The sequence below is a fragment of the Myotis nattereri genome, assembly GCF_964212035.1.
Source record: "Myotis nattereri genome assembly, chromosome: 3".
Classification (NCBI taxonomy): Eukaryota; Metazoa; Chordata; class Mammalia; order Chiroptera; family Vespertilionidae; genus Myotis; species Myotis nattereri.
Window position 1 is genome coordinate 135,653,313 of NC_138077.1, and position 24,090 is coordinate 135,677,402.

At 38.9% G+C, this 24,090-nt stretch overlaps 1 protein-coding gene across 3 annotated transcripts in view; it reads right to left on the minus strand.

Moving 5' to 3' along the window:
- Positions 1-24,090, minus strand: part of DTNBP1 (dystrobrevin binding protein 1) — a 148,745-nt gene that overhangs the window by 52,950 nt on the left and 71,705 nt on the right. For all 3 annotated transcript variants that reach the window (XM_081087722.1, XM_081087720.1, XM_081087721.1), the window contains one exon: positions 20,187-20,209. In XM_081087722.1, coding sequence (XP_080943848.1) covers positions 20,187-20,209 — 23 coding nt within the window. The remainder of the gene's footprint in view (positions 1-20,186; positions 20,210-24,090) is intronic.

A 24,090-nucleotide genomic window follows, 5' to 3' on the forward strand; every position in this document is an offset into this window, starting at 1 on the left:
TACACAAAATGAGAATATGAGAGAGGGAAAGAAAGAAGAAACTTTCCCTTTAATTAAAGTTTAATGTACCCTATTATAATCTGTAATCTCAAAAATAGAAAAATCATGATAGAGTAAGAAATTAGGGACAACATGTACTTCTTACATTTTATTTTTCCTTTGAACACAAGTAGGCTTCTATCCTGACAGGTCATGATATATAATATGTCATAATATGTGCCACCTTAAAGGTATAATACTGGATGTTAAAAAATGCAATAATTAAAAATTATTCCTGTTATCTCCATGGGTAGAATAATAAATTACTCAAAAAAAGCCACCAATTAACTTTTAAGGTTTAATTTTCTGCAGTAAGTTCAACATCCTTGTATATGTATTTATAAAAATGCCACATATGATATCACTACAACCATAGCCTCTAACCAACAGGTGATTGGGTGCACTGAAGTTCTGCATAATTAGGAAAATAATATATATTTTTTAATCTGTATGAAGCATTATGACATTTTCAAAATCCACTTGGAAAATCAGCCATTTTAGGTAAACCTATATAGTAGCACTGAATGAATTTTAACTTTACACTGTTATTGAATATGAACCACATGTTTAACTGCTTCTCAAGAATAAACATACTAGCAGAAAGGGATACTGAATCAATTTTATGAAACATAAGAACTGTACTCATTATTCTAATAGCTGGCATCACTTTCCTGGTATTTCACATTTACCTTTTAATATAAATGCTGCTTCATAAAATGACTGTCTGGTGAGTTTCACCCAATAGGTGATAAGACTATTCTAAAAGTAAAAATCCTAGATTTCCATGCAATATTTTTTTACTTATTGTTTTGGGTATTAATTTAGTAATTATTACTTCTTGGTAATATAAGGAAACTAATAATGCTTTCATTAAAATGTATTGTTTGTAGGTTCAAATCAAGTTTAAATATAATTTCTACTTTTTCATAATATATCATCAGCATACCATGCAAATACTGCAATGTACCCAAGCATGGAAATAGAAATTTTAAAGAAAAGCAGTGAAGAAAAACACATAAAGTTCCACCTACAGGCATTCCTCTGACTATTTTCGCTGAGTCCTGGAGATGACATGGATATGAGAACTGACCAAGTAAACAGAAGCCCAGTGCTGGTCGAATGGAACCTGCAGTTATTAGGCAGCTCCCCTGATGTGCATCTTCTGGGATGTAGAACAAAGGAATGAAGCTGAGGCCAGAAGCAGGTTCCAGATAAATTGTATTAAGCCTGTTAGTTTTCTGCCGATGGCTTAAACAGACAAATACCAAAATCTACTGCCTCTATGAGAGCCAAATGCAAGCTCTCGGGGCTCTGGTGTGCAAAGATGCATGCACAGATCTGGGGCCATACCAAATGCTGCTCAAAGGCAGGGGGAAGGCTGAAAATATACTAAATTCATCTGAATTTGTCCTCTAGGCACAAAGATGCATTAGCAACATACCAAAAGAGAGAAAAACCCTTGCCATCTGAAAGTATTAAAGATTAAGGATACAGTTCATTTCAAAACACATAGGTATATTTAAATATCCCCGATTTCATTTTTAACATAGTTTTCATCTGAAGATCCCTTCAAATTTAGCAACACTAACCATTAACCAGTGGCTTGGAATGTGCTATATATATATTTTTTAAATAACTGCCTTTTTATTAATTAATTAATTATTATTATTTTAATCCTCACTGAAGGATATTTTTCCATTGATTTTTAGAGAGAATGAAAGAGAGAGGGACAGAGAGAAATATTAATGTCAGAAAAACATCTCAATTGGTTGCTTCTTGCATGTGCCCCAACCAGGGCCTGGGTCAGGGAGGAGCCTGCAACCGAGGTGCATGCCCTTGACTGGAATGGAACCTGGGACCTTTCAGTCCACAGGTCGATGTTCTCTACCCAATGAGCCAAACTGGCTAGACCTGTGCTATATATTGTTAATAAGTATCTTCAATCATCACAATTCTAAGAGTTACAAATACCTGTAAAGTCTTTTCCTGTTTGAAAATAATATGCTCTAAATCCCACTCCCTCTGGTCCGTTTTGAATGACAGCTTCATCAATCAGCCACTCTCACTCATCTTCAACTCCTGCCTCTCTACAGTCTCTTTTCCTTTTTCATACAAAGGTACACAAGTTACCCACAAATTCAAAAGAATTCTCTTCAAGATAACCCTTCTCTTCTAACTTCTCTTCGTTCCTTCCCCAAGCCTTAGCTTTTGAAAGCATTGTCTCTACTTCCTTGTTTTTCAAATATTTACTAAATACCAAAGGGCCAAGCACCTAAGGTCACAGTGGCAAATAAGGCAGAATATTCCACTCATTCCCTAATCCTCCTCCATATGGTTCCACCCTGCCTCCACACACACATACCCATGCTGCTTAAAACTGTTGCCAGTAACATCACCAGGTAGCTCTTAATTGGCAAATTAAATGACCTTCTTAGACTATATTCACTTTGCCCTCCCCACAATATGACATGCTTCTTCGACATTTCCTTGAAATGTTCCAGGCCAGTGGTCGGCAAACCGCGGCTTGTGAGCCACATGAGGCTCTCTGGCCCCATGGCATGGGCCACAAAGTTTCAATCGCACTGTACGTGCACGCCCGCACGTGGTATTTTGTGGAAGAGCCACACTCAAGGGGCTAGTTTGCTGACCACTGTTCTAGGCTTAGTGACAACATACTCTTCCACTTACCTCTATGGCTGATTATTTTCAACCTCCACTGTAAGCAACTAGTTCTCTCTTTATGCCTGTTAAGTGAATGTTAGTGATTCCTTGATTTCTACCTATTATAATCTTTTTTATTCTGCCTGCTCTCCATGGGTATCTTAATCCCACCTATATGCTGACTACTCCCAAATCTAGTTCAGATCTTTTTCCTAAGATCAAACAGCCCATTGGACACTTCTGTCTATAAGGTCCCATTGATAAATTAAATATGCTCAAGACAGAATTCACTCAACAAGAATACTTAGGGAAAACCCTAAAGACTCCATCCCCAAATCCTCATTTGACCTCAGAAAATGAATTCAGTAAAGTTGCAGGATATAAGATAAATATATAAAAATATGTTGCATTTTTATATAATAACTTGAGGCCCGGTGCATGAAATTCGTGTGTGGGAGGGGTGCCCCTCAGCCCGGCCTGTGCCCTCTTGCAATTGGGACCCCTTGGGTAGAGTCCCTAGGCCTGACTGGCAATCAGGGCCTATTGGGGCTTTCCTTCCCCCAGCTGCTGGCAGCTGGGCCCACCCCCACCACTGCCATTGCTTGTCATATGTGCAGGGTTGCCGGCCCACCCCCACCCCCCTCACCACCAGTTGCATCCCATGACAGGCATGGGATGTGATCGCTTGGCTGGCCTGGGCCTCCCTCTGTGGGGCGATCGATCACGGGGCTCCGCAATTGATGGCTCTGCAGAGGGAGGCCCAGCCCACCCAGCCAGAGCTCCGAGATGGATTGCAGTGCAGAGGAAGACCCTGCCCACCCACCACAGCAACACTGGCCAGGCCTCCCTCTTTGGGGTGATCACAGAGCCACCCCTCCCTGCATCGATCACTCCGCTGGCCAGTGGCCTGGGACTCCCCTATCGGGTGATTGATCGTGAAGCCCTCCCATCGATCACCCCACAGAGGGTGGCCTGGGTATCCCTCTGTGGGGCGATCATGAGGCGATGGTGGGGGCCCCCCAACCAATTGCATCACACCTGCCTTGGCTGGCCTGGAGCCAGTGTGTGTCACAGTGTGGTCGTCCAGAAGGTCGTTGGAACAGTCGTTCTGCTGTTCAGTCGTTTGGTCGATTTGCATATTATGCTTTTATTATTATAGATAACAAACTATTTGAAAGAGAAATTAAGAAAACAATCCCACTTACAATGGCATTAAAAAATATCTAGGAATAGCCCTGGTCAGGTGACTCAGATGGTTGAAGCATGGTCCCACATGTACCAAAAGGTTGTGGGTTTGAATTTTATAACTATGCACTGTTATGGATGGTCACTAGACTTATTGTGGTGATCATTTTGCAGTGTATATAAATATCAAGTCATGTTGTACAACTGCTGAAACTAATATAATGTTATATGTCAATTACACTTCAATTAAAAAGTAATAGCCAAAAAAAGCAATCTTGAGAAAAAAACAAAAAACAAAGCTGGAGGCATCACACACCCTGATTTCAAACTATATTATAAAGCTATAGTAATTAAAACAGTATGGTACTGGCATAAAAACCAGACAGATCAATGGAACAGAATAGAGAGCACAGAACTAAACCCACACATATGTGGTCAAGTAATTTATGACAAAGGAGCCAAAAGTAATGGGAACAGAATAGTCTCTTCAATAAATGTATTAGGAAAACAAAACATCTACATGCAAAAGAATGAAACTAGACCAAGATCTCATACTATACACAAAAATTTACTCAAAAATAGATTAAAAACTTGCAAGTAACACTGAAACTATAAAATTCCTAGAAGAAAACATAGTTAGTAATCTCTTTCACATCAGTCTTGGTGGTTATATTTTGAATCTGACACCAAAAACAAAGGCAACAAAAGCAAAAATAAACAAGTAAGACTGTATCAAACAAAAAGCTTCTGTGTATGAAATCATCTGCAAAATGAAAAGGCAACCTATTGAGTGAAATAAAATATTTGTAAATTATATATCTGCTAAGGCAGTGGTTCTCAACCTTCTGGCCCTTTAAGTACAGTTCCTCATGTTGTGACCCAACCATAAAATTATTTTCGTTGCTACTTCATAACTGTAATGTTGCTACTGTTATGACTCATAATGTAAATATCTGATATGCAGGATGGTCTTAGGCGACCCCTGTGAAAGGGTCGTTTGACCGCCAAAGAGGTTGCGACCCACAGGCTGAGAACCGCTGTGCTAAGGGGTTATTATGCAAAATATATAAAGAACTTACACAAATCCACAAAACAACAATAAATAATCCTATTAAATAAGGAACAAAGGCTCTGAAGAGACATTTTTCCAAAGGAGACATACAGATGGCCAACAGATACATGAAGAAATGCTTAACCTCACTAATTATCAGGGAAATGCAAACCAAAACCACAGCGATATATCATGTCACAGCTATTAGGATGGCTATTGTAAAAAATACAAGAAATAACTAGTGTTGCAAGAACTGGAAAAAAAGGGAACGCTGGGCAATGCTGGTGAAAATGCAAATTAGTACAGCCACTATGAAAAACAAATAGAAGTTCTTAAAAAAATAAAAAATAGAACTATCATATGATCCAGCAATTCCATTTCTGGGTATTTATCCAAAGAAAATGAAACACTAACTTGAAAAGATATCTGCACCTCAATATTCAATGCATAATTATTTACTATAGCCAAGTAATGTAAACAACCTAAGTGTCCACCAATGGATGAATGGACAAAGAATATGTGGTATTATATATACACACACTGGAATATTATTCAGCCACAAAAAAATTAAATCTTGCCATTCGTGAGGCATTTTGCTAAGTGATATAAGTCAGACAGAAAAAACAAATACCATATAATCTTACTTATATGTAGAATCTAAATTTAAAAAAGGGGGGGGTGAGGTTAATGATACAGAGAACAGATTGTTGGTTGCCAGGGGGTGGGCAAAATGGGAAAAGGCGTCAAAAGGTAAAATCCACTTATAAAATAAATAAGTCATAAGAATATAATGTACAGCATGATGCTGGTGACTATAGTTAACAATACTATATTGCATATTTGCTAAGAGAGTAAATCTTTAAACTTTTCATTACACACAAAACTTTGTAATTATGTATGGTGAGGGATAATGTGATCATTTTGCAATGTATACAAATATCAAATTATTATGTGTACACTTAAAACTGATATAATGTTACATGTCAATTATGCCTCAATTTAAAAATAAAAATAAATGCAGCAAAAAGAAAATAACAAAACACTGCTGAAAATTATCAAATATCTAAATAAATGAAGACACATTCATGAATTGTAAAACTCAATATTGTTAAGATAACAATTCTCCCAAAACTGATCTATAGATTCAACACAATCCCTATCAAAATGCCAGCATACTTTTTTGGGGGTAGGAATTAAGAGAAAATTATCCTAAATTTATACAGGAATACAAAAGAGCTAAAATAGACAAAATGATTTTGAATAAGAACAAAGTTGGAGAACTTACACTGGCAATTTTGAAATTTATTACAAAGCTACAGTAATCAAGGCATGGTGGTATTGGTAATAAGAAACAAAATCCAGAGTCCAGAAACAAACTCTTACATTATGGCTATTAGTTTCCTGCCAAGTTGCCAAAGCAATCCAGTGAGAGAAAAGATAGTCTTTTCAAAAATTAGTTCTGAACAATATAAGTGAAAAAACAAAACAGAAACAGACTCATGGATATAGAAAACAGACTATTGGGTTGCCAGAGGGGAAGGGTTTGGGCGAAGTGATTGAGAAGTATAGATTGGTACTTACAAAACAGTCATGGGGATGTAAAGTACAGCATAGGAAATCCTATGTAATAAAAGCCTAATATGCTAAGTGTCCGGTCGTCTGGTCATCCGTTCAACCTATCAAAGTGTAATATGCTGATGATATGCTAAGGCCACTCAACCGCTCACTATGATGTGCACTGACCACCAGGGGGCAGACGCTCTGACCAGTAGGTTAGCTTGCTGCTGGGGTCTGGCCGATCAGGACTGAGCGAGACGGGCTGGACATGCCCTGGAGCCCTCCCACGGTCCCTCTCTGGCTGGCCAACCTCCCACATTCCTCCCCAGCACCAATTGTGCACCAGTGGAGTCCCTCGGCCTGGCCTGCACCCTCTTGCAATCTGGGACCCCTCGGGGGATGTCGCAGAGCCAGTTTCGGCCTGATCCCACTCAAGGCAGGAGCTGTCCCCTGGTGGTCAGTGTGCTCGCACAGGGGAGTGCTGCTCAGCCAGAAGCAGGGCTCCTGGCTGACGAGCACAGTGTTGGTGGCGGAAGCCTCTCCTGTCTCCATGGCAGCACTAAGGATATCTGACTGCCGGCTTAGGCCTGATCCCCATGGCCTAAGCTGTCAGTTGGACATCCCCCGAGGGCTCCTGGACTGTGAGAGGACACAGGCTGGACTGAGGGACACCCCCCACCCGAGTGCATGTATTTTATGCACCGGGCCTCTAGGTTAGTCAATAATATTGTAATAACTATGTATGGTGCCAGGTGAGTACTGGTAATATTAGGGGGAATATTTATAAAGTATATAATTGTCTAGCCACTATGTTGTATCCCTGAAACTAATATAAAATAATATTGAATGTAAACTGTAATTGAAAAAAATATATAACATAAAATCTGTGGGATGCAGCTAACATAGTGCTTATATAGGAATTCAAAAGAAAAAAAGAGGACCAAGAAAACTGGATATCAGTATGTAAAAAAAAAACAACCTTAAGATTTACATCACATGAACTCAAAATGGATCATTTAAAAAAAGGATCATATAACTAGATGTAAGAGTAGATGTAAGAGTTAATAACAAGTGTTGACAAGCATGAGGAGAAAGTGCAATCTTCATACATTGCTGGAGAGAATGTACCAGTAAAATGGTACAGCAACTTTGGAAAACAGTTCAGCAGTTTCTTAGAAAGTTAAACATAAACTTATAGAATCTAGAAATTCTAGTCTCAGCTATATAATGAAGAGAAATGGAAACACATATCCACAAAAAGGCTTGCCTATGAAAATTTATAGCAGCATTATTTACAATAGCTGAAAACTGGAAGCAATCCAAAATGTCCCATCAGCCCTAGCTAGTTTGGCTTAGTGGCTAGAGAGTTGACCTGCAGACTGAAGGGTCCAGGGTTAGATTCCAGTCAAGAGCACACACCTGGGTTGCATGCTTGATCCCCAGTCCTGGTTGGGGCATGTGTGTGAGGCAACCAACTGATGTGTCTCTCACACATTGATGTTTCTCTCTCTCCCTCCCCCACTTCCTTCCACTCTCTCTAAAAATCAATGGAAAAATATCCTCGGGTGAGGATTAACAAAATGTCCATTAAATGGTAAATGGATAAACAAAATGTAGTATACTCATACAATGGAATATTAATTCAGCAACAAAAAATAACAATCTACTAATATATGCCACAACATGAATAAACCTCAAAAATTTAACACTAATTGAAAGAAGCCAGATACAAAAAGACTATTGCATGACTGCATTTATATGAAATGTCTAGAAAAGGCAAATTTATAAAGACATAAACTGATTATTGATTGCCTGGAGCTGGGGATGTAAGTGGGTATTGAATGCAAATGGGCAGAAAGGAATTGCTGTGGGTGATAAAAATGTTCTAATACTAGACTGTGGTGATGGTGACTATAAATTTACTAAAAATCACTGAATCATACACTTAAAAATTAATGAATCTTGTGGTATATAAATCAAACCTCAATAAACCTTTTTTTAAAAAGTATTCCTCAATCTAGCTAATACCAAAAAGTTGTGCAATTTTGTGTAATTATTGGGAACTTGCCTGCAGTCAGGAATAAACTGACACTTTCACCTCCTCCCGAAAAACCCAGCAGAATTTGCTACCATTCTCTCCTGAACTTTCTCTTTTACCTATATTACATATCCTGGTGAATAAAAAAACTACCCTAGCCAGAATTCTAGGGTCATTCTTAGACTCCTTGCAACAGTTATTAAAACAGAAATTCCCTTTATTCTAGCTACTTGGTTTGTTGTATCTGTGTCTTTCTCTCCATTCTACCATTGCCTTAGTTCAAATCTTTTTAATAATTCTCCAACTAATCTCTCTTATACTAGACCTGCTCTTTCCAATCTATCTTCTATATGATCCCAGAAAACTTGTTCTAAATTGCAAATGTAATCCTGCCACCCACAGGGTTTTCTCACTCCTACCCTGTCTCTATGGTCATAACAATATTTTTTAAGCTCTTTTGACCACGTAGCCCACCATGAATAAAAACATTTAACATGCACTCCTAATGTGTATATTTATATATCACATGCATACATGAATTCCTATACTAGTTTATTATATAATATACACAAAACTGAAGTTTAAAGACATAAAAAAGAAGCCAATAGAAATTCCAGTTTTTATCTCTACTCCTACTGTTTTGCCTACTCACATGCCTCTTTGGAGACTACTGGCCCAAAGGAAAAAGTCTAATCTCCTTTGCATGACATAGAAGTCTGGTATCTTTTGTTCCCTGCCTACACCTCTACTTCATCCCTCACTACTTCACCCCACACACCATATGCTTTAGCCTTAACTAATTATTTGTAGTTCCCTCACTGAACAAGAAGTTAAAATTTAACTTGTACTCTTGAAATAAAATAAACACCTCTGCATCTCTGCAATTGTTCTTTCCTCTTCCTTAATGTCCTTACTACCTTTTTCAGCCTAGTGAGCAGATCCAGCTTAAATGCCATTGCCTTTCTCTAAAGCAGTGGTTCTCAACCTTCTGACCCTTTAAGTACAGTTCCTCATGCTGTGAACCAACCATAAAATTATTTTCGTTGCTACTTCATAACTGTAATGTTGCTACTGTTATGAATTGTAATGTAAATATCTGATATGCAGGATGGTCTTAGGCGACCTCTGTGAAAGGGTCGTTCGACCGCCAAAGGGGTCGCGACCCACAGGTTGAGAACCACTGCTCTAAAGAGTAGCTTCTTCCCACCTTAGTGAGCTTATTTCTATTACAATAATTTTACATTGCATTAAAATTATACATTTGCCATTCTGTCCTATAAGCTTTGCCATAGTGCTTTAGATCCTTGATGACAGAGGACAGTTATACTATCCAACCTGAGTCTCCAACACTTAAATATTGTCAAATGCTGACTGAACAGTTTTGCCTTAGATGTTAAGCTAACTCTTGATTTGAACCAACAACTACCAAGTTTACCATCTACATTATATCTAGATCTGTAACATGTTAAGGGCTGCCAAGCCAGCAGTATGCATAATCCATATCCAAGAGTCATCCTAACAATTGAGATTCCTAATGGTCTCAGAACGCTCTAATTCAGATGACCTATTCAATCTTATGACTTCTGTGTTTACTTAAATGTAATCATGATCATCACTGGGAAACGCTCTACCTCTAAGATCTCAAACTGAAATTCTTTTTTTGACCACAAGATCCACCTAAACTTTTTAAGTGTTTACCTTTCTGGTGTATACTATCCCCAGTACTTCATATCTTGCTTATTTTACTGGTCTAGTCAGGCCTGTCCTTTCTTTCCAGCCTTAATTCCATGGCCAATCATTTTAATTTTACTCTCATCAGCATCCAAGATTACCACGCTCTACTAACCCACCATATATGCTCTTCCCATCCCCAGTTCTGTGTTAACAAAGCATATTTGTTTTGGTTTTAACTTCTACTTCTGAGGCAAGTTCTGCAAATGGAGATGATCTTTCCTGACAATAGAGTCTCAAAAACCTACTTCCTCCATGTCAACTTTTCCCCATATTACCAGCCATCCTTACCTTCTCTGAGGTCTCAGGTAAAGAGATGTCCCCGGGCCCTCTCCAAGGATAACTGAATAGCACTGCTTTCCATCCTTTCTAGGATCATAATCAACTCCTTAACATCTTTGATTTTACCTTCTCCCCTAATCCTGACTCTGATTCTCTCTCATTACCTTTTCATTTCTTCCTTTTCACTCATGGGAGAATAGTTAGTTCATGCAGCCTTTATTTTCTACTTTCTCATATACTTCTAATATTCAGTCTGGGTTTTCCCTTTACAAATAGCTCTTTCAGGCCACCAATTGCCTATTCATTGTCAAATCCAATGGGATTTCCCCATTCTGTTCAACTTTGCGTTATTTGTATCACTGGTAGCCATTTTTCCTTTAACCTTTTTCCTCTCTGAGTTTCCTTGTCACTAAATTGTTTTCCCCCTGTTTCTCTGACCCCTTAGCAGGCCTGTTTCCTTCATCGGCGCTGCTTTCCAAGCTATGTGATCACACTGTATCAGGCTGGCCTTAGCTGTCTTTTCCCACACACTCCCATGATGATCCACTGGCTGTGACAATGACAACTCCTCAATCCTAGCATATTTTCACACTGGCAAGTCACAGTTCTGGCACAGCTGGGTGTTTTAATATTAAGGAGGCTATCATGATGGACATCCTCTTATATGATACCACTGGACCCCATGTTGCAAATTTAGCTTTTAGAAACTGCTAATATAGAAACCCACTAAAACACTTTAATTTAAAATATAACCATACTTTTTATTCATGAATTCTCTGAGTATAGGTCCACTGATTTAAAAATTCTTGCATAAGCCATCCATACTGCAGTGAATAAAATTTCCACTCTATTTTTACAAGCAGAGCAGGAATTTAAGAAGTGAAACAATCTGTGTACAGAACCTTTTAGGATTTTTCCCCCCCAATGTTTTCTAATTCTTAATTATACCCTTTACATCAACATTTAAAGCTACTTACTTATATAAGTCTTCTAAAACAGTCAACTTAGTTTTCTTACAGTTCTCCTTAACACTGAAATTTCATCATTTTACCTAATAATTAAACTACATATCACAATAACAAGTATATATGAGTTCAAGAGCAAACACAACTAACCTGGGTAAGCATTCAATGCAACCAGTGGAAACAAAAATATTTAGATGTACAGATGAGCAGCCCATCAGCCACCAGCAATCAGAATGCTATGGCTGTCAGTATGTTTTATAGAGAAAATAGAGAATGTCAATTAAATTTGGTAAGGCATTTAAGGAAAGGTTAAAGAACAAATCTGCATATTAAAACCATATTAAGATAGAAACCTTAGATATTCTTTTTTTAAAATTAAATCTTTATTGTTCAGATTACTACAGTTGTTCCTCTTTTCCCCCCCATAGCTCCCCTCCACTCGTTTCCCACCCCAACCTCCGCCCTCACCCGCCCCACTGTCCTCATCCATAGGTGCACGATTTTTGTTCAGTCGATTCCCGCATCCCCCACACCCCTTTCCCCCCCAAGAATAGTCAGTCCACTCCCTTTCTATGCCCCTGATTCTATTATAATCACCAGTTTATTCTGTTCATCCGATTATTTATTCACTTGATTTTCAGATTCACTTGTTGATAGATGTGTATTTGTTGTTCATAGTTTGTATCTTTACCTTTTTCTTCTTCTTCCTCTTCTTAAAGGATACCTTTCAGCATTTCATATAATACTGGTTTAGTGGTGATGAACTCCTTTAGCTTTTTCTTATCTGTGAAGCTCTTTATCTGACCTTCAATTCTGAATGATAGCTTTACTGGATAAAGTAATCTTGGTTGTAGGTTCTTGGCATTCATCACTTTGAATATTTCTTGCCACTCCCTTCTGGCCTGCAGAGTTTCTGTTGAGAAATCAGCTGACAGTCGTATGGGTACTCCCTTGTAGGTAACTGACTGTCTTTCTCTTCCTGCTTTTAAGATTCTCTCTTTGTCTTTTGCTCTTGGCATTTTAATTATGATGTATCTTGGTGTGGTCCTCTTTGGATTCCTTTTGTTTGGGGTTCTCTGCACTTCTTGGACGTGTAAGTCTATGTTTTTCACCAGGTAGGGGAAGTTTTCTGTCATTATTTCTTCAAATAGATTTTCAATATCTTGCTCTCTCTCTTCTTCTGGCACCCCCAGAAGAACATCATTGAACCAAAATTCGGATGTTGGTACGCTTGAAGTTGTCCCAGAGGCTCCTTACACTATCTTCGTATTTTTGGATTCTTTTTTCATTTTGCTTTTCCGGTTGGGTGTTTTTTGCTTCTTCATATTTCAAATCTTTGACTTGATTCTTGCGATCCTCTTGTCTGCTATTGGGAGTCTGTATAATATTCTTTATTTCAGTCAGTGTATGCTTAATTTCTACTTGGTCCTTTATCACAACCTTGAGGATCTCATTAGATTTCTTGAGGGTCTCATTAAGTTTATTGGCGGTTTCTAGAAAATTCTTGAAAAACCTTAAAAGTGTGGTTTTGAACTCTATATCCAGTAGTTTGCTTTCCTCCATTTCTGTCATTTGTGTCCTGTTTCTTTGTATCCGCAATTTTTTATGCTTCGCTGTGTCAACAGAGTGGCTTTCTGTGCTAGGTGTCCTATAGGGCCCAGTGTCTCAGCCTCCCCAATTACCTGAGGTAGACACTCTTGGTGCACCCCCTTGAGGGCTTTGTGCACAGTCTTGTTATAGTTAAGCCTTGATTGTTGTAGGTAACACTGGGAGGGATTGACCTCCAGGCCAATTGGGTGTGAGAATCAGCTGTGTCTGCAGTGGGAGAACTTTTGTGCTGGAGACACTCCTCTGGGGCAAGACTTGCTTCAATAAGGCTTTGGTGCTCACTGAGTCTGCCCCCTGAGTGTGTCCTTTATGTATCCAAGGAGCTGCAATCTGGATGGTTCCACTGACCTGCTGGCACACTGGCCCCTGGATCTCTAAGGAGGTGCTAATCTAGCCTTTGCCTGAGGCTACCCAGCAGGAGCCAGCTGTGAAGCAATGCAAGTTGCCCTGGGGCCTTGGGCCAGCTGCAGTTTGTTAGGTAATTATCAGATTGCAAAGGGCCAGGCCTTTCATATGCAAAAGCCACCAGCTGGGCGGGGCGGGGTCCCAGGGGAACAACAGGGCAGAGTGAGTAGTATGGCTGCTCTCAGTCCTGCCCTCAGAGGCCCTGCTTCTCAGTGTCCTGGCAATCGCTGCAAGCACCTCTGAGAGAAAGCTGCCCTCGAGTTCCGACCGATGACAGACAGTCCAGTTTCTCCCATATGAGTCTGGGTCCCCAGAGACTCACCCAGAACTGGAGCTCAGAGCTTGAGACTCCCTCCCGATTGAAAAAGACAACCATGTCCTCAGCCGCCAGCCCTCTCCGCATGTGCCTCTGTACCTCTGTATTTTACTCCCGCACCGCACCTCCTCTGAGTCTCGGTATGCTTTTCTCTTTCCTTCTAGTTGTAGAATTTCCACTCAGCCAGCCTTCCTGTGGTTCTGTATGATGTCCGTTCGGTCTTTTAGTTGTATTTTTGAAGTTGTTGTGGGAGGCAGCAATTTCCGGTGTTTACCTATGCCGCCATCTTGGTTTCTCTGAAACCTTAGATATTCTTACTTTTACCTCTTTTCAATGGCACAATATTTCTAGACTTACACTTAAAATCTTAAGAGTGATTTTAAGATTTACACATGGACAGTCTATTTTAAAAGTGAAAGTGGAGAATGATGAATAATCCCTAAATAATAGATATGTCTATTCATGGCCAATTTCACATGTCTGGTAGTGTGAAATGCTACCAGGCATACCTAGGGATATGCAGGCTCCATTCCAGATGATTGCAACAAAGTGAGTCACACAAACTTTTTGGTTTCCCAGTACATATAAAAGTTGTGTTCACTATACTGTAGTTTAGTAAGTGTGCAATAGCATTATGTCTAAGGAAATAATGTATATATCTATTTAAAAATACTTTACTGCTAAAAAAAATGTTAACTGTCATCTAAGTGTTCAACAGATTGTAATCATTTTGCTGATGGAGGGTCTTGCCCCAATAACTGATTTCTGCTGACTGATCAAAAATCACCATAACAATTATAATAATAATGAAAACACTTGAAATATTGTGAGAATTACCAAAATGTGACAGAGACATTAAGTGAGACAATGTTGAAAAATTGGCATCAATAGATTTGTTCAACACAAGGTTGTCACAAACCTTCAATTCGTAAAAAACGGAGTATCTTCTAAATGATATAAAGTTAAGCACAATATGGGAGAACATATTTGCCAATGTTACATTCAATAAGTGTGTAATCTCCAAAATTTATAGGGAACTCATACAACTTAACAAAAGGAATACAAACAATCTAATAAAAAAAAATGGGCAAAGGACCTAAATAGACACTTTTCGAAAGTGGACATACAGAAGGCTGAGAGACATATGAAAACATTCTCAAAGTCACTAATCATCCAAGAGATGCAACTCAAAACAACAATGAGATACCATCTCACACCTGTCAGAATGGCTATCATCAACAAATCAACAAATGACAAGTGCTTCCGAGGATGTGGAGAAAAAGGAACCCTCTTGCACTGCTGGTGGGAATGCAGACTGGTGCAGCCACTGTGGAAAACAGTATTGAGTTTCCTCAAAAAATTAAAAATGGAACTCCTGCCCTAACCAGTTTGGCTCAGAGGATAGAGCATCAGCCTGTGGACTGAAAGGTCCCAGGTTCGATTCCAGTCAAGGGCATGTACCTTGGTTGCGGGCACATCCCCAGTTTGGGGTGTGCAGGAAGCAGCTGACCGATGTTTCTCTCTCATCGATGTTTCTAACTCTCTATCTCTCTCCCTTCCTCTCTGTAAAAAATCAATAAAATATATTACAAAAATAAAAAATAAAAATGGAACTCCCATTTGACCCAGTAATACCACTTCTAGGAATATATCCCAAGAAACTAGAAACACCAATCAAAAAAGACATATGCACCCCTATGTTCATAGCAGCACAATTTACAATAGCTAAGATTTGGAAACAGCCAAAGTATCCATCAGCAGATGAGTGGATTAAAAACTGTGGTACATCTACACAATGGAATACTCTGCTGCTATAAAAAAGAAAGAACTCTTCCCATTTGCAACAGCATGGATGGACCTGCAAAGCATTATGCCAAGAGAAATAAGCCAGTCAGAGAAAGATAAATATCACATGATCTCACTCATTTGTGGAATATAATGAACAACATAAACTGATGAACAAAAATAGATACAGAGACACAGAAGCATCAAACAGACCATCAAACCTTAGAGGGAAGGCAAGGGAAGGTGGCAGGCAGAGGGTAAGAGATCAACCAAAGGACTTGTATGCATGCGTATGAGCATAACCAATGGACACAGATAGTAGGGGGGTGAGGGCATGTGCTAGTGGGTGGGAGTGGCTTGGGAGACGTAATGGGGGAAAAAGAAGACATATGTAATACTTTCAACAATAAAGAATTTTTAAACAGTGAAGCACAATAAAACAAGGAACCCTCGTACATTTATTCTACATGTACTTATAATAATGGAATTCCTTCTCTATTGAAAATAAAAAATGAAGACTTTTAGGATTCTACCCTCCTTTTTCTATTGTCTATTATCCAAGTAAATATTACTAAAAATTTTAAAGGAATAAAAATATTTGAGGAATATAGCAATATTTGAGGAACACAGAAAACCTTTCTGCCTTGAGTATTAGCCAACCAAACAAACATCAACTAGTTTCCATAATGTTGTAGAGATTTGCTACATGTGGCACAAGTGAAAGGCAAACTTGATGCATTAACTTCAATGGAAGATAGAAGGAAGAATCTAGAACTTGGTGGATGATACTGACCTATATTATTACTTTGAGGGTTCCTAATTTTGAGTTTTTGTCTCCAAAAGCTAGTTTTTCACCAACAGAAAAACGCTTTCAAATACAACTACAAATTGAATAAAACAACTGAAGGAAGTAATATCTATTGTTTTCCTGAACCCTATTATAAAGGAAAAATAAAAGCAAAGGTAATGATGTTCAAAAATAAACTGTTAAAATTTGTTTGAATTTTTCCCTTTTCTACATAATGTCTTAGAAGAGCAGTTACATTTCTTCTTTTATTATATGCTACTTATGCTTTTAAAAATTAGCAAGATACTCAAGAGGAAAGAATTTTTAATGAATATTGACTCCAAAAAACTTAGTTATGATACAATAATCAATTTATAGTTTGTTCAAACTTGAGAATTTTAATTGGTCTGTGGGTAGGTTGGATGTACTGTTATATGTTGTACATAATTAGGGATGTATGTGTAAATAAGATATATCACCATAAATTGAATTATTCTACAAGGTAATACAGTATGTAATACTAAAAAAAAAAAAAAAAAAAAAAGGATGCCTCAGTACTGAGACATTTTTGCATAACTAGTGCCCCTGCTTGTCTCTTAATATTAACTTGATTTTTTTTCTTCTCCTAATGCTATATAAGAAGATTGTAGCTGACTAAAAGAAAGAATGAGAGGGAAAGACCATTTTATGAGGATTTCAAATCTTATTCCAAACCACTGATAAAAAAATAATGTACATGAGTCATGGCTCAAAAATTGATTAAGAATAATGACAGCCATGATAATACATTATATCACATGATCATTTAACATTCCCTCAACACACTGGCCATGAAATTAATCATATACTATAACTGTAGGCAGTTAAACAGAAATCTAGCCAAAGCAAGTCTGTTCAATTATAGTCATAGCAGAAATAAGCCTTTATACCTTTTATCTTGAGGGTTAGTCATTTTTTCTAAACATCCAATCAGATCACACACATAAACAATTCAACTATAAATGTATAGTGGAAAATCCTTAATCATTCAGTAAATCAAAAGGTCAATACTAGCTTATATGTGAAATATAATTGAAATGAGTCTCTCTGAGAACAGTGCTTTCACTACTGAATTGCTAATGAGCAGCTGAAAAACAGTGAATGGAAGGGCTTTGGGCTATTGAGAAAGTCTGTGGCATTCCCTATTTTTCACTAGTGTTTCTCTATGCCTTGTAAGAGTCAACATGACCAAGAATTATTCAATGCTCTACCTTCAGAAGTTTCCTAAAATTAAAAAGCAATGCTGAATGCTTTTAGCATCTCAGAATATAGTTCATCAGAGCTTCTAATTTTATAGACTAAAAAAACAGCCTGAAAAACATTAAGAGACTTATCCCAAATTTCAAGACAGTGGCATAATGGGACCCAGTACTGGGTACCTCTCAGCAGGTTCAAATAACTGTGGGTCAATTGCAGAAGCAAAGCTCTATCTCTCACCACATTCTGTCCTTGTGGTCCAGAGTTTATATAACAGAAACCAGAATCTTTTAAAATTATGACTCTCAGCAACCTCAAAGTTAGCACTGTGCCATCCTAACATATCTATATCCTATCTAATAAAAGAGTAATATGCAAATTAGCTATCACTCTGCGACAAGATGGCAATGCCCACAGCCAATAAGGAGGGAATATGCAAATTGACTGTCACTCCATGACAAAGATGGTGGCGGCTGGGCTGGGACACTTGTGGGGGGACCTCTGGGCCTGCTTCATCGCCACTGCTGTGGGGGCCGGAGGAGCAGAGACACAGGCCTGCAAGGGGGCCCGGCACCCAGCAGCTCCAAGCCCCACAGTCGCAGCAGCACTGGGGCTGCTGGGGCTGGAGGAGCAGAGACACAAGCCCGTAGGGGGGCCCAAAACCCAGCATTCCCAACCCTGTGGGAACCCTGCGGTGGCGCTGGGGCCACTGGGGCCGCAGCAGAGACACAAACCCACAGGAAACCTATGGAAAGGGACATAAACTATCATAACTTTATCTCCCTTTCCACAAGATGAGAAAACTGACCCTGATTTATGGCCCACACCTTTCTACAAGCACAGGGTATGTCATGGCCACTCCCAGGAAGGTCTGGTCAGAATACTGTCTCTAGGGAATATCGCTACTGTGGCAAATCATCCAAGAGAGGAAACAAGCTTTTGTTGGGTTTATTCTGAAGGTCAGAGAACATGCCACCCCAACATATGCTGTGTTGTTATATTGATGATCTTGAACTGCAGATGCTTGAAAAACAACAAATGCAAAGAGAGGCTTTCACTGAAGTCTCCTGATCTGCCTAAAATCGGTCCCCCAAAAGGAGCTTAAATGTCATAGGTCCCCTCGATGGGAAAAGTGTCATCAGCCAGCAAAGACTGACTCCTGTCACAGGACAGGAGACTAGAAGTTGACATCACACCCAAACTTTGTTACAAACTAACTCCCCCATTCACCTTTCCTAAAAATCATTTACTCTCCTCTAAGAGGCCTACATCTCCCGTCCCCTTTCCCTAGGAAGAAGGTATTTAAATCTGGATTCTAAGCTACCTTGGGAGTTAATTCATTTTTTCCTGGGATCTCCCACATATACACAAGGTACACATGTTAATGAGCTTTTGTTTTTCTCTTGGTAATCTGTCTTTCATTACAAGGGCCTCCGCTAAGAACTCAGAGGGTAGAGGAAAACTATTTTTCCTCCTCCATAATTTTATTTTGGGAAATCAAGTCCCGGGCTGAAGGGAGGGAAGTTTCTAGGGGGAAACCAATGATATTGGCATTAAAGTAGGACAGAGGGCACACACATGGTTGCTGGTGGGAGTTTAAAGTAGTTCAACATTTTTGGAGGATGATTTGGCAAAATCAATAGAAATGTTCAAGGTACATCCAAGAGTCATCTTCCAGGAATCTCATCTGCTGAGATAAAGCACGAGTGCATAAGCCCTGGTCAGAACCCAGGATGCTACTGGAGGTTCCCCTTCCACGATAGGAAAACCTGCTAACAACCTTCATTTTTTAGGACAAGGTGGCATCTAGACTAATAAAAAGGTAATATGCTAATTAGACTGAACATATTCTGGACGACCTTCCGGAAATCTTTTCAGACAAAGCCATGGTGGCAGGGCTGAGGCAGAGGTGGCTAGAGGCAATCAGGCAGGCAGGGGAGAGCAGTTAGGAGGATCAGGCCAGCAGGGGAGAGCAGTTAGGGGGATCAGGCCGGCAGTCAGGTGAGCAGTTAGGAGCCAGCAGTCCTGAGAGGTCCCGGATTGGAGAGGGTGCAGGCCAGGCTGAGGTACCCCCCACTCCAGTGCACAAATTTTGTGCACTGAGCTTCTAGTATATATATATATATATATATAGCCTAATATGCAAACTTTCCCCATGGGAGTTCGACAGGGAGACTGATCACTCACTATGGCGTGCGCTGACCACCAGGGGGCAGCGCGGAATGAAGATCGGCCCTGATTGGCCCTGATCACCCGTCAGGCCTAGGGACCCTACCCATGCAGGAATTTCGTTCATTGGGCCTCTAGTTACTTATAATGGTCATTAGTAGCAACTCTCACTTGGTACATGTATTATAGCTAAACAATATCAAAATCATTTGTGATTAAATAAAACTGACAAACCAGTATTAAGCAAACTTTTTTTGATGTAAACTGATTTAAAGAAAAAGGAATGAGTTCGTTCATCATCATTAAGAAAGAACATCTGACATCAATTAAGTCTCATCTACTTTAAAGTGAAGAATTAAACACAAAATTACCTTTGAAGGTTTCAAGTTCCTTCCTGTAGAAAAAAAAAAAGAAAACGTAAATTTAAAATAATCTATTCCCAATGAAAACTGCTCTTAGATTATAATAAAAATGTATGTACTTTAAATGCCCAGAGTGATATCACTGGATGCTTACATATCAATACTTTACTGTAATTACCAATACAATTAGCCTAAATATACTATTTTCAGTTTTTCTATTACACGATTAATTGCTCAAAAAATTCTGCCAAAATTTAAAATACTGAAATACTTATAAGAAAACACAGAGCATTTTAATGCCAGCTATGACCATCTTGTATATATAATAATCAACTTAAAAGAGCACTTAATTGTCCCTCCATTAATAAACTTTAAATAACAGAGTTTTAAGACCTCTAATTAAAAATTATCTAGACTAGGGGCAGTTATTCCTCATTTAAATAAAAGGGGAAGCAAGTACCAAAATACGGAGGTCCATCGCTCATCCTGACACAAAAGGGCCAAGCCTCCAGGAAATCCTGTGCTTGGCAATTTTGTCAGTGTCAATTAAGGATGCTGAAATACAGTTTCCTGGGGAAATGTAAAGCGAGAGCAAACAGATGAAGGAACACAAAACAAAACATTTTTTTTACAAAGAAGTTGACGCAAGTTATTTTCCAGGTTTTCCTTCATAAAATTTTAATTCCATTTTTCTTATTATTAGTATTAATAAAAAGTAATTTTGAGGAGGTAAGTTTACTTAGTAAAGGCTTGTTATCCCACTCAAAATATGAAACATTTTTCTTGTATTTGCACTCTAGATTTTGCTAAAAATTTAGAGATATTTCAAATCAGTATTTCACACTTCTAATTATAATACCGCTCATGTTCCAAAATAGTTGACTATAATTACAGCTGGCAGGGAGGACTGGCATGCTGCCGCCCCCTGAAAGGCCAAACAGATAATATTCTTGTAACAGCCTAGTGGAGGTTCTTAATCAGATGGTCATCTCACTTCTCTTTTTCTAGAAATACTGACTCTTCATAATACTGCTCCAGCATCAAGTTCATTAAGTAAAAGAATGTTATTTTCAATCCCATCTTTTCAAAAACATATGCAATTGTTTCCCTTTAGTTAATAGTCCAACTTAATTCTTAAAAGATTAGGTAAAAAATAAATAGGTCTAAAACCCACTTAATATTCCAATAATGGGATGAACACTGAAATACCTAACAGAAAGGCAACATGAATCATTAAGAGAACATCTTGAAAAGATATCTTCAATTTACTTCTTAGGAGCAATTCCCTAAGTTCACTGATGGGTGGAAAAGATGATATCACTCAGGTTAATATTGTAATGAGTAATTCTTTTTTCTATAACCACAATCATATATATATATATATATATATATAGAGAGAGAGAGAGAGAGAGAGAGAGAGAGAGAGAGAGAGAGAGAGAGAAGAAGAAGAAGAAGAAGAAGAAGAAGAAGAAGAAGAAGAAGAAGAAGAAGAAGATGATGATGATGATGAAGGGAGAGTGAGAGAGAGATAGAAACATCAATGATGAGAAAGAATCATTGATTGGTTGCCTCCTGCACACCCCATACTGGGGATTGAGCCCACAATCCAGGCATATGCCCTGGCAGGGAATCGAACCATGATCTTCTGGTTCATAGGTTGACACTCAACCACTGAGCCACACTGGTTGGGCTATGACCACAATCTTTACAGACCTTCTGCTTTCCTTCTCTTAGAATATGTAGCAGTGAGCAAGATTTCTAAAAGGCACTTCCCATTTTAAAAAGCTAAAACTCAGAGTAATAATTCCACAAACACCTTTCTTCCCCCACCCCCAAATATCAGCAACCATAAACAAAGAACCCAGTGTAGTGTACTAATGAGTAGCCAGTTGTGGAAAGCTGCTTTTTATTTGACATCATGCTCACCTTTCCTTCTGGCTGCCTCATCAAAATCAATGGGAAGCTGCTACTGAACAAAGGGGAGGGCCTAGCAGAAGGCTTTTCCTTGACATTCTCTGTTTACAGACTATCATGACCCACGACTGTTTGTAAAGTGTACAAGAAACTTTACTTCAGGCAGTAAATCATATCTGTGTTCAATTCCGAAAAACAAAGCTTGGCTGAGGTCATGGTGGCACAGGTAATTGTGGTTTAAGTAAAAATCAGTATTATGAAACCTTTATAGAACTGATAAGTAAAGCAGTAGCACTAAAAGCCTTGAAATTTACTAATATTTAAGGAAGACTCCACCACTTGTTAGCGGTAATAGGTATTTGGAAATATAGAAGAGGCAAGAGAAGGGAGGGGAAGGCACGTCAAGCAGAGGTGAAAGTGACAGTGTGGAGGAGAAACAATGCTGGTTATATTTAAGAAACAGCAAATTCTTCAAAACATCAGGATCAATGAAGAGAAGGTAGTGGGAGGTAAGATTAAAAAGGTAGAGGGTTCTGACTGCCAGGCTAAAAGGATATGGTTTTATTTTTAGCAGGATAATACCATGAGCAATGCTGTGTTTTAGGAAGAATACCTGGTATTCTAGTTGTGATGGATATATGTATTGACAAGGGAGATAATAAAAGCAGGGAGTACTTTGGAAACTATTAGAGGAGTTTGAAGAAGAGCTAATTGGTTCCTGGGAAGAGCAACTCACGTGGCAGTGGCAATGGCAACGAAAAGGAGGAGTCCAATTTGAAAAATGCTGTGGAGAAGACGCAACAGCCCATGGCAACTAATTACATGGGGCTCAGTGGAGGAAGGAGACAACTACATTAACCATGAGGATTCTAGCTGGATAACTGGAAGGAAAGTGAATTAATAATAGAAAACTTAGGGAGAAGAACAGATTTTGGAGGGCCATCATGAGTTCAGTTTGGGATTTGATAATCTGGAAAGTTGGAAACCTAAGGCTGGTGACGCTGAAAGACATATTTCCATCTGTGTAGCCTACTCAAATATTTAGCTCCTACAGATTTCCACTCCTCACCTCCTATTCAGTCATGAACCTATTCCAGTTTAACTTCCAGACCACACCACTGCACTTTCAAGGTCACCAATAATCATCATGTTGCCAATGCAATGATCACTTCTTTTCATTCCATCCATCAGGCAGCACATGACCAATTGGCAATTCCCTGAGAAAGCTTCCTGGTTTTTTCTCCTGCTTCCTCCGTTTCTCAGTGAGCTTCTCCGCCTCTTCCAGACCACTGAATGCTGGAGCACCCCAAGTTTGGCGTTGGGCCCTCTTCTCTCCTGAACTTACATTTTCTCACAAGGCAATTTCATCTTGCTAATTAGTCCTAAATACCATATAGATGCTACCGACTTCCTGATTTATATTTTTGTCTTGATCTCTTGTTTGAGCGCCAGATTCATATGCAACTGCCTATTTGATAGCTCTACTCAAAAGTGGAATAGGCTTCTCAAACAACATCTGCAAAACAGAGCCTATTCTTCCTCCAGTCCCCTCATCTCAACTAATGGCATTCCTGAGTTCCTCAAGCTTTGGTTTATCCTTCTCCCTCCTTCACATCTAAATCCTGCCAACTCTATCTCAAAACATATCCTGAATTCATCCAATTCTTTCCATCATCACTGTTATCAACATTGTATAAATATCCATTTTCTTATACCAAATTTAATCTTTGAGTTCAATCATCCATTCAACAAAAAAATTATTACTCCTAATACACTAGGAATAATGTGAAGAACAGTAGTAGGAATAATGCTGGGTTTGGGATGTACACATTCCATCATCTCAAGGAAATTTAGTGTGAGAGAGAAGTAAAGCAACAATTTGAAATTGATGTAACAGGTTAATGCTCTGGTAATGACATGCTGAGAATTCTCTAGGAATGAAGAGAAAGGAGAAACTCATACACTTTGGTTTGATAGGAAAGGCTTCTTGGAGAAGCAA